Genomic DNA, 10794 nt, shown 5'->3' on the forward strand with positions numbered 1-10794 from the left:
GGCTGTGGTCGAGGTGCCTGAATTTATACACCAGGAAGGATATAAAAAAGTGGTTTCACTTTTGGTTTTGATGGCTATTTTTCTTTCTAAAAAATCAGCTGACTTAAAATTATTGTAATTAGAAGACTAATTAATTGTGTGTGTGTGTGTGTGTGTGTGTGTGTGTGTGTGTGTGTGTGTGTGAGCCAAAGAGGGTTAGGGTGAACACAAGATTGAAAACACACATCACAAACAGGATAGAGATAGAATTTGGGAGAAGACATGGGTACATTTTGCAGATCAGTGATTTCCTCAGCTTTGCTGTTCTAACTCTCATGTAACCTAAGGACAAAGGGAGAAGCATGCTCCCAGTGCTAATGAAATCTGTTAGTTTTTATTTCAGTAAAGGATGTTTATGCTAGAATTAGTTTCAAGTCTTGAAATTCTGTTTTCCAGAGATGGTTAGTTTGAAAATGAACAAATCTTCCAATATTTTATTACCTGATTTGGATGATCCAACTCAAAGGTGTACTAAGCTCATAAAGATGTGTTGTGTAAAAATCTAAAGAGCATATTCTGTGTTTATTGAGAGAAAGAGAGAATTTTACTTTTCTGTATCCTTCATATTAGAGTTTTCTAGTAATGTTATTTCTGACAGTTGGTCCTCAAACTTACACCCATGTAAAGCATTTTGCTTTATCATGTTTCTGTGAATACAATGCATTATAACACTGATTGCAGACCAGTGCCCCCTGTCTTAATGTTCTTTTATTTCAAGCTTTTATGATCTGATGCACAGGTATTCTTCAGGTGAACTTCATACTCATTCTTTTCAGTTCCTCCAGAAATCCTACTCACATCTCTTTTCTTACACTTTTCCTAAGATAGGAGCATTGGTGTTTTTTTTCTTTATTTTAAGTTTTGGTTTTCAGTTACAGTTGACATTAAATACTATTTTATTTTAGTTTCTGGTACACAGAATTGTGGTTGGACAATTACATAATTTAGGAAATGATACCCCCTGATAATTTAAGTACCCACCTGGCACCATACGTAGTTATTACAATATTACAGATTATATTCCCTAGAGGCATTGGTGTTTTCTAATAGGCAAGAGTTGAAATGCCAGTCAGGACAGATTTGAACCCAGCATCCAACAGTTACTAGCTATATTTACTTAAGTCTTGAGAATGGGAAGTGCAACCCAAATAATGAGAACAGCTGAGTAGTGGGATGAATTTTTGCTAGTAGTACTATCTACCTCACATAACATTAAAGGGGATAAAATGTTTAGCCTGAAATAATGATTCAAATTCAGATTTTTCTTCCAGGCACATAATTGGTTTGAAGTTCAAATCTATCAAAAGAAGAGGCACCACGGGAAATGTTTACAAGTGCAATATTCCATGAGTTGTTTAATTCAAATCTTTGAGATTTTCTATATGAGAGCCACCTTCTTACAGTTCTTGGGGCCTTTATTTTCCCACTCTTATGCTGTGCCTTATATCAGTGTCTATATCTCGTCTATTGATATACTATTGTATCAGATAATATAAAGCATAAAATATTTATACAATATTGTGCTAACTTGAATTAAATATGCCAACTAACAATTTAGCAAGTCTGTTGGAAAAAAAGAGGAAGCAGATTATTTCTGCTAGCAATCTGTATTTTAGCTTCTATTTTAGTACATTGCAGGGACCAACAGTTTCTGTTCCTGTCCAGATAGGAGATGACCGATGACAGAAATTATGCTGATGCAGATCCATTCAACATGTTGACATTAAGACCTTTACCATAACCAGGAAGAACACTGCCTGTATGCTCCCACTTCCCTTCCCTCTCCTTATGAAAGCCACCAGCTTAACTAGAGATGTGAAGCTCGTTTTTCGGACAGGAATCGACCATCTTCTCAGGAGGCCAGCACCTGAACTTACCAACACCTGTTTCATGAGTATTGGCTTTCATCACAGCAGGCAGCCAAACCCGCCTTTGGTAACACCAGAAGTCTACAGATGATAGAGTCTGAGCCTTAACCACCTCAGAATCTGTCACATTTGAACACATTTTCTGTATATGATAAGATAGTAAACGTTGTATGAATTACCTATAGCCTCAAAATCAGATTCTCAAAAGAGTTCAGTCTGTCACTATGCCTCCACTTACTAAGGACAATGCCCAATATGGACAAAAGACTTTTGGTTTCATTTCTCAATTCTGGGAAATGCTTGTTTTTGTCAGGAGTGTTTGCTAAGAATAAATGTCCTTTCCCTAGTCAATTTGGCTTAGTGGATAGGGTCTAGGCCTGAGGCATGAAGGGTCCCAGGTTTGATTCTGGTCAAGGGCACATGCCCTGGTTGTGGGCTCGATCTCCAGTAGGGGGCGTGCAGGAGGCAACCAATCAATGATTCTCATTATTGACGTTTCTATCTCTCTCTTCCTCTCTGAAATCAATAAAAATCTATCTTAAAAAAAGAATAAATGTCCTTTTCTTTTTAATTTTTATTTATCAATATCAATGATAGATAGAGAGGAAGAAAAGGAGGGAGGGAGGGAGGGAGGGAGAAAAAGAAGGAGGGGAGAGAGAGAGAGAGAGAGAGAGAGAGAGAGAGAGAGAGAGAGAGAGAGATTTGACTTGTTGTTCCACTTATTTATGAATTCATTGGCTGATTCTTGTATACCCAACCTTGGCATAGTGGGACGATGCTCTAACCAGCTTAGGTAGTTAGCCAGGGCCCTAATGAATTTTCTTTTTTTTTAAATTTAATAAATCTTTATTGTTCAGATTATTACAATTGTTTCTCCTTTTTCCCCCATAGCTCCCCTCCACCCAGTTCCCACCCCACCCTTTGCCCTTACCTCCCCCCACACTGTCCTCATCCATAGGTGTACGATTTTTGTCCAGTCTCTTCCTGCATCCCCCATACCCCTTTCCCCCTGAGAATTATCAGTCCACTCCCTTTCTATGCCCCTGATTCTATTATATTCACCAGTTTATTCTGTTCATCAGATTTTTAATTCACTTGATTTTTAGGTTCACTTGTTGATAGATATGTATTTGTTGTTCATAATTTTTCTCTTTACTTTTTTCTTCTTCCTCTTCTTAAAGAATACCTTTCAGCATTTCATATAATACTGGTTTGGTGGTGATGAACTCCTTTAGCTTTTTCTTATCTGTGAAGCTCTTTATCTGACCTTCCATTCTGAATAATAGCTTTGCTGGATAGAGTAGTCTTGGTTGTAGGTTCTTGCTATTCATCACTTTGAATATTTCTTGCCACTCCTGTCTGGCCTGCATAGTTTCTGTTGAGAAATCAGCTGACAGTCGTATGGGTGCTCTCTGAAAACATTTTTAAAAAGCCCAAGAATTATTTTTTGAACAAGAAAATCTTGACCATATTTGGAAGCGACATCAGAAGATTGAGAGAACTCATGATACAAAAAGAAAGTGTAAATGGAGAAGCAGATAGAGCAGGCAGTGAAGGAAGGAAGAATCTCAGTAATAATTGAAATCAATACTAAAGTGGAGAAGGCACTCTAACCTCTGAAATAAACGACCAAGGAGTAAAGATAGTTCCATTATAAAGTAATGAAGAGGTGCCAAAACCGGTTTGGCTCAGTGGATAGAGCGTCAGCCTGCGGACTGGAGGGTCCCGGGTTCGATTCCGGTCAAGGGCGTGTAGCTTGGTTGCGGGCACATCCCCAGTGGGAAGTGTGCAGGAGGCAACTGATTGATGTTTCTCTCTCATCGATGTTTCTGACTATCTATCCCTCTTCCTTCCTCTCTGTAAAAAATCAATAAAATATATATATAAAAAAAAAGAATAAAGTAATGAAGAGGTGAACAAAGTATGCATCTGATGAATTTAACCACCTGTGATCTTTATTTTATCATGAAGTAGAAAACAGGATTATAAGTAGGGACTTAATTCATCATTATCATAAATTCACCACCCAAAATGAGAGCCAGGGCCTTCACAATGTCTTTCATCTAAACATTAGGTCACCACCAATCCTTCTCTGTGTCTCCTTTCATTGTAGTAACTGTTGTCTTAAATCTTATGTCCAGCATTCTCTTTTTGTCTCTATTATATAGTTGTATTAAATCTACAAGTAGTCCTAAAACGTTTATTTTTATTTGAGTTTTTAAATGTTAGAAAGGAGTATCATGATATATAATCTTAGGACTCTCTTTTTTCACTTACTATAAGATTGCTGAGTTATCCTTTTTGTTGTATGTCCTTCTGATTGCTTTTTTTGATTGCTGGAGAAAGTCCCTTTCTGTGAATATTTATCCACTCCACTGTTGATGGACATAAGTGTGGTTTCCAGTTTTTACTCTATTGTGAATAGTGCTGCTCTTATATTTTATATGTGTAAAACTTTCTTTGGGATATGTTCCTTTTATACTGAGAAAACAAAAAAGATCTTGTATTATATATCTTTTATTGTACTTGTGCAATAATTTTCTTGAGTTTTCTTTCTATAATCTATACTAATAAAAGGATAATATGCTAATTAGACTGGATGTCTTCCAGATGACCTTCTGGACATCCTTCCTGACAAAGCCGGGCCCCAGTGAAGCTGCCCGGAGTCCCAGGCGCCTGTGGCTGTGGCCGCCCCAGACGGAGCCGGCCCAGGTCCCAGGTGCCTGCGGCCGGCCAGAGGGAGGAGAGCCTGGGTCCCAGGTGTGGGGGCCAAGGAAGAGGCAGTTAGGGGCAATCAGGCTGGCAGGGAAGCAGTTAGGGGCAATCAGGCAGGCAGGCATAGGGGTTAGGGGCTATCAGGCAGCCAGGCAAGTGGTTAGGAGCCAGTGGTCCCAGATTGCGAGAGGGATGTCCGACTGCCGGTTTAGGCCCGGTCCCACACCGGGCCTCTAGTCAGAAAATTAAAACTTATTTTTAATTTTCTTAAAGTTGAAAGAAAAAAGATGCAACTCCAGCAGCAGTTTCAGCATTCATTGGCAAAATACATGATTAAAGAGAGACTGAAGAATGAGGACCACCTGGCAAAATATTGGGGAGAGATGAGAATGGCTTGACTAAAGCAGTGATGGGTAGAGGCAGTGTTGTGTCATCATCCCAGAGCCCGAAGCAGCTGAGCCCACTGGACACAGAGCAGGGACCTACAACACATTCATGCACCTGAATGAGAGGGAGTAGGAAAGAGAAACAACTAACCTAAAAGCACAGAAGGTTTAATATGTCACTGCTTTGATGCTAATTAAAGGTCAATGAAGGAAGATCTGATATAGGCACACTGAAGAGTTCAGTTCCCTCTAGCTGGTAATAGCCAAGTCTAGAGGCACAAAGAGTGATATGGGGAGTGGCAGCATTTACAGACATACTTTATAATTTGAACAGAGGGCTAGCCAGGGGGCTGGGCCTCAATTCTTGGGTCTGTATATATAGTTAGGGTTTTGGAAACAGCCTTAGCAAATTCATATGCGACAAAACAAGCCCTCAGGCCTCAGAGTTCATTTAGTGGGTGAAGTTTGCAGGCATGGGAGGCCAGGAGACTTGCCCAGGGAATTCATTAAAATCTTGTTTCCTAGAGAAGCATTTTCAGGGAAGGTTATGTCAGCTGAGAGGATGAGACCAAAAGGCTCCCCCTGGACAGGGTCCTAGCTCACTGTTGCCCGAGGGACAGTAAGGCTGGGCACCAGAGGGCCTCCTTTGGGCAGCTCCTGCCCGTGCCCTTTTTACCAAATCTCCGCTGTGTTCATCTTTGATCACGGACCCCACCAGAATGTGAACACATGAAAATCTGAGAACCTTGAGTCAGAACTCAGCCAGAACCACGCCAAGGCTGTGAGGCTTTCACACAGGGAGAGTAGATGAGAGAAGTGTGCAGCGATTCCACTCCTTGCTTCCCCAGGAAGCTGCTCTAGGTTTTCAGCTTCCTGTCTGCATCCATCTCTACCCTGCGAGAGAATGTGCCATACCAGTAACTGAAGGAATTGCTGACCTCTGACCTCAGACGCAGCCATATGCACACCTACACTCCACTCTGCCAGAAGAACCACCTCCTCTTTCTCTGACTTTTATAAAACATCTTCATCCCTCAAGTAAATCACAGGGCAGTAGGTGTGGTCTGGCAGCTGAGCCCTTGCTCCTCTCAGGTAAGGACTCTGTCTCAGTTCCAATGAAATTATGTGGAGTCTGGAAGTCTTGAGAAACCTCACTGCTTTGCTTCTCAGACTTTCTAGCCCCTTAGGGTGTATAGCTCATCCACTCCCTTCTACTCTCTAGGTACCCTGTCCATGTGGGTACATCCACAATCCATCTGTTCTACTGACCAGACCTGGGTTCCTATGCGTCCTATTAAAAGTCTCAGTACTTACCTTTGGACCTGAATTATCCTGGCCTCTAATAGTCTGAGGTGTGCCCTTAAAAAAGGGGGGGGGGGATCATTTAGAATCAGCTCTTCCCTATATGTCTGTGTGACACTAAAGTCCAAAAAAAAAAAAAAAAGCTAATTGAAATAATAAGAATTTTAAAACATACTGAGCAATGATACAGAAAAAATAACATAAAAATATGCTTACAAATTCTTAGCTCTGTCTGGTTAATTGGCTGGGTCTGACCAATTCCTATGAAGTATAACAGTACCCCATCTGTTAATCTTAGTCTCTGCTGACTTTCTTGATCTGAGGTTCCCACCACCAGCAGTTTTCCAGGGAGCTCTTCCTCTGTAGACCCAGTGTGTGTCCTCTGGCCTTTATTTTTAGGTGTCCCTAAAGGAGAGGAACCAGAGAACAGGAAAGGAGAGAGAGAGCAGAAGTCAGATTCAAGGGGAGGAAGGCAGAAAGGTAGAACCCAGAGTTCTAAGGATCACCACATCACCTAAGCCCTTTTTTTCTGCTTTTTAAAACTCTGTCTACGCTCCAGGTGCAGAAATCAGGATAAATGTGCCCACCTAATTCTTTTCTTCCCTTTATTACTCTATCCATTTATCTTTTTAATTAAACAAAAGCAAAAGTATTTCAAGGCAAATATTTACCAAGAACAGTGCTAGCACTTATCTTTGAAATTGTCTATTTGTTGATGTCAATAGGCAAAGAAAGTAGTCCAACCAATATTTCTTAGGTTAAACCTACCATTTTGGCTTTGTGATGCAAAGGAAAGATCTCAGACCCCAAGAAATGAAAGGACAGTTTTACAGAGGGTGTTTTTCTGGCTGGCTTCTTGCTCAGACTTTATTGTAGCAAAAGGGCAGGCGGGATATTCTTGAATTATGATTCAGTGTCCTGGCTTTTACAATGTTATTCCCTTTCTCTATTACACCCTGACCCTTTCTTTCTTAGCAACCTCCTATTTATCCTCAGCCTGTAGTTTATATGTCACTTCCTCAGGGAATCTTTTCCTGAAACCTCACTTATATGGACTCAGAGTATGTTTTCTTTTCCTTCACATATTAATCATCACCAGTGGATATGTGTTGGTGCTTAAATAACTGTTTTTTACAGTTATAGTGCCTGATACATTTTAGATCTTTTGTAAATATTTTTGGAATGAATAAAAAGAGGTACATCAGATGAGGCTTCTTATTTCAGGATTTTATCATCCTATCCCTTAAAAAGGTCCCAACTCTAAGATGATCAGGATGATGACATAAGAGAAGATAAGAAGATTAGGAGCAGATGACACAAGGGAAAAATGAAGAATTTGGTCCTGAATTCTTCTCTTCTCTTTTAGAGTGACTCCTAAGTCCTTCATCCAACTGTGAAAGATCTATAATCTTAAAGAGCAAGCTAAGTGAACACTATCCCACAGACCCCACTCACTCCATTTTCTCCCCACCTTAATCCCTCTCACCAGCACTATCATATGGTTCAGGGTTCAGCAGGACCAGCATCCTTCATCATTTAGTCAGATTTGTAAGATAGAGGAATCTGATTTTCCTGATCAGTGTCTTGCTTTTACTCTCAGGTGATGGGAAAGTTTGGGGCCTTCTCTATAAAGTCTCCTCTTTTATCACTCTCCTCTTCTATCAGATGCTCTAAACACAAACACCCTGCCACACCTTTGCAAATAGCATCTATTACATTTCCCCCTGATACGTCCTGAGGAAATATCTTGTTACAATCTGCAAAGAAGCAAACACCTTCAGTACTTTTTCTGCAGATTTCTTCCAAAATCTATACCAACCTGACCATTTAACTCAGCCCAGAATTCTTTTTCCCTCCAGAAGAGTAGCAGTGTGCTCACCAAAGATGTGAGCACAGTTCAAGAACACAAGAGAGCAAGTTTTCCAAGAGATGAGAGGCCCCTGTTCAGGAAGCTGTCAGTGACAGTGAGACTGGAAAGTGAAGGCAGATGTCACATCTGCAAAGTAGATGTCACATGTGAGGAGAAGATGTCATAGAGCTTTATTATAAGAAAACTTCAACACTGAATTGGAATCCAAGTATATTTTAAGCAGAAAACCAGCTAGATTTTAAAGCAATGACCACTGGATTTCTTTATTATGAAGACAGACATATTTTTATCTATCTACAAAGAATGCTTGTCTGAGCTCATCCTTTTGGATATCTTATTTAAAGGGAATTCTTAATGATTAGCTATTAGCAACATGCTTTATCTTAAGTCAATAAGAAGATTCAAAAAGTCAGAAGTCATAAAGCAAACATAGGTACAAAGAGGAAGAGGTACCACCTCATGGGATTCCCTTTAGCCACCCCATAGTGACAGGAGACAATAGATAACCAGGGTGAACTCCCTGAGAAAGGGTTTCACTGAGAATCCATTTGGTTCTAGGCAACTGAAGAGAATGAAGCACTGGAACTCCACCCTGGGAAGTGGCTTCATGTTGATGGGGATTCTGAAGGACAGTGAGTCTCCCGAGCTGCTCTGTGCCATAATCACAATTCTGTACATGTTGGCTCTGACCAGCAATGGCCTGCTGCTCCTGGTCATCGCAATGGACAGCCGGCTCCACGTGCCCATGTACCTCCTGCTTGGGCAGCTCTCACTCATGGACCTCCTCTTCACGTCTGTTGTCACTCCCAAGGCCCTAGTGGATTTTCTTCGCAGTGAAAACACCATCTCGTTTGGGGGCTGTGCCCTTCAGATGTTTCTGGCACTGACTCTGGGTGGTGCAGAGGACCTCCTACTGGCCTTCATGGCCTATGACAGGTATGTGGCCATTTGTCATCCTCTGAACTACATGGTCCTCATGAGTACAAGGGTCTGCTGGCTCATGGTGGCCACATCCTGGATCCTTGCATCCCTGAGTGCTCTAGGGCATACCTTGTATACCATGCACTTCCCCTTCTGCATGTCCCAGAAAATAAGTCATCTGCTTTGTGAGATCCCTCCTTTGCTGAAGTTGGCCTGTGCAGATACCTCCAGATATGAGCTCATGGTGTATGTGACAGGTGTGACTTTCCTTTTGCTTCCTCTTTCTGTCATTGTTGCCTCCTACACACTAATCCTAGTTACAGTGCTCCACATGCCCTCAAATGAGGGGAGGCAGAAAGCCCTAGTCACCTGTTCTTCCCATCTGACTGTGGTCGGGATGTTCTATGGAGCTGCCACGTTCATGTATGTCTTGCCTAGTTCCCTGCACAGCACCAAGCAGGACAACATCATCTCCGTTTTCTACACAATTGTCACTCCAGCCCTGAACCCCCTCATCTACAGCCTGAGAAATAAGGAGGTCATGGGGGCCTTGAGAAGGGTCATGGGAAAATATATGCTGCGGACACACCCCACCTTCTAGGGAGGGATCAAGGCTTGTCTCTCTAACTTTCCTTCTCGAAATCAAAATTTTATACACAGCTAGTCTTTATATGATACTCTCTGTGTGAGATGATACAAATATTTAAAATATTTTTCATTTCCATTCTACTGTGTAGCTGGTCAGTATAGAAACTTAAACTGCACTCAGATGGGATATGTACCCTGATCTTGGAAGCCCATGTTGTACAAGGAGTAAAAGAAGAAAAGCATGGGATGGATATCCTAGACTCCTTCTGTTGTAGGATTTTTTTCTGACATAATAACCATGTTTATGACAGGGGACTATGTTTTAAATTCAGTGTCATGTAGCAGTGACAAGCAGTAATAGTTTTAGGTTGCCTAAACTCCAATAGCCTGTTAACATCAGAGGAGGACTGCCGCAACCTGCATGGCGAGGTTTAGGATCTGAAGGAGGGGCCAATGCACAAATGAAAATGCTATACAAGAAATATGAATTTGGAATGCATGAGGGGCCAGGTGGAAACCTCTTTTCCTGAAGAGGCACTCGAGACTGGATCCCGTCTGCTTTTTATTCACTCTGAATACACATTTGCCCTTTAGCAATGCATACAGGCAGATCAAAGGTAAAGTTTGGTAAACAATATAAGGATTATCATGTCAGGAAATTGCCTCGAGCCATTGAAATCACAGTAGGAGCAAAACTTGTGTTGATATTCAGCCTTGCTGAATATCAAAGTACATTGGCCTTCCAATGTCTCTTTTTGATGCTAATTGCTGTTTGCTTTAGCTCTGGCAGAAGACTGCTTTCCTTTGAATTAGATTCTAGGACAATCAATAAAGAGAAGTATCCTCAGAAGATATAATGGGCTTCTTGGTTACTAGGTAAATGGTTGTTTTAGCAATTACTTAGAAAGAATAATAGATTTATACTCCAGATTTAAGTAGGAATACATATTGAATACATAACTATAGAAATGTAGGTAATATTTATGTTGAAATAGCAAAAAAGGCTAACTGGGGCATTTGTATACTGCCTAAACCTAAAAATTAAATTTAAAGAGAATTTTATATTCTTGAGGTGAGTATATGTATAGATTTGTATCCACAGGAA

The 10794-nt window shown here is 40.9% G+C and overlaps 1 protein-coding gene across 1 annotated transcript; it reads left to right on the plus strand.

Annotated features, from left to right (window-relative positions):
• Window positions 1-8724: 8724 nt before the first annotated feature.
• LOC308233899 (olfactory receptor 2AG2-like) lies at window positions 8725-9702 on the plus strand (the record flags this gene model as incomplete). The annotated part of the gene is made up of 1 exon (XM_080640888.1): window positions 8725-9702. The coding sequence occupies exon 1, from the start codon at window positions 8752-8754 to the stop codon at window positions 9700-9702; it is 951 nt and encodes a 316-aa protein (XP_080497014.1). The 5' UTR covers window positions 8725-8751.
• Between the last annotated feature and the right edge of the window lie 1092 nt (window positions 9703-10794).

This window comes from Plecotus auritus (genome assembly GCF_963455305.1).
Source record: "Plecotus auritus genome assembly, chromosome: 9".
Taxonomy (NCBI): domain Eukaryota; kingdom Metazoa; phylum Chordata; class Mammalia; order Chiroptera; family Vespertilionidae; genus Plecotus; species Plecotus auritus.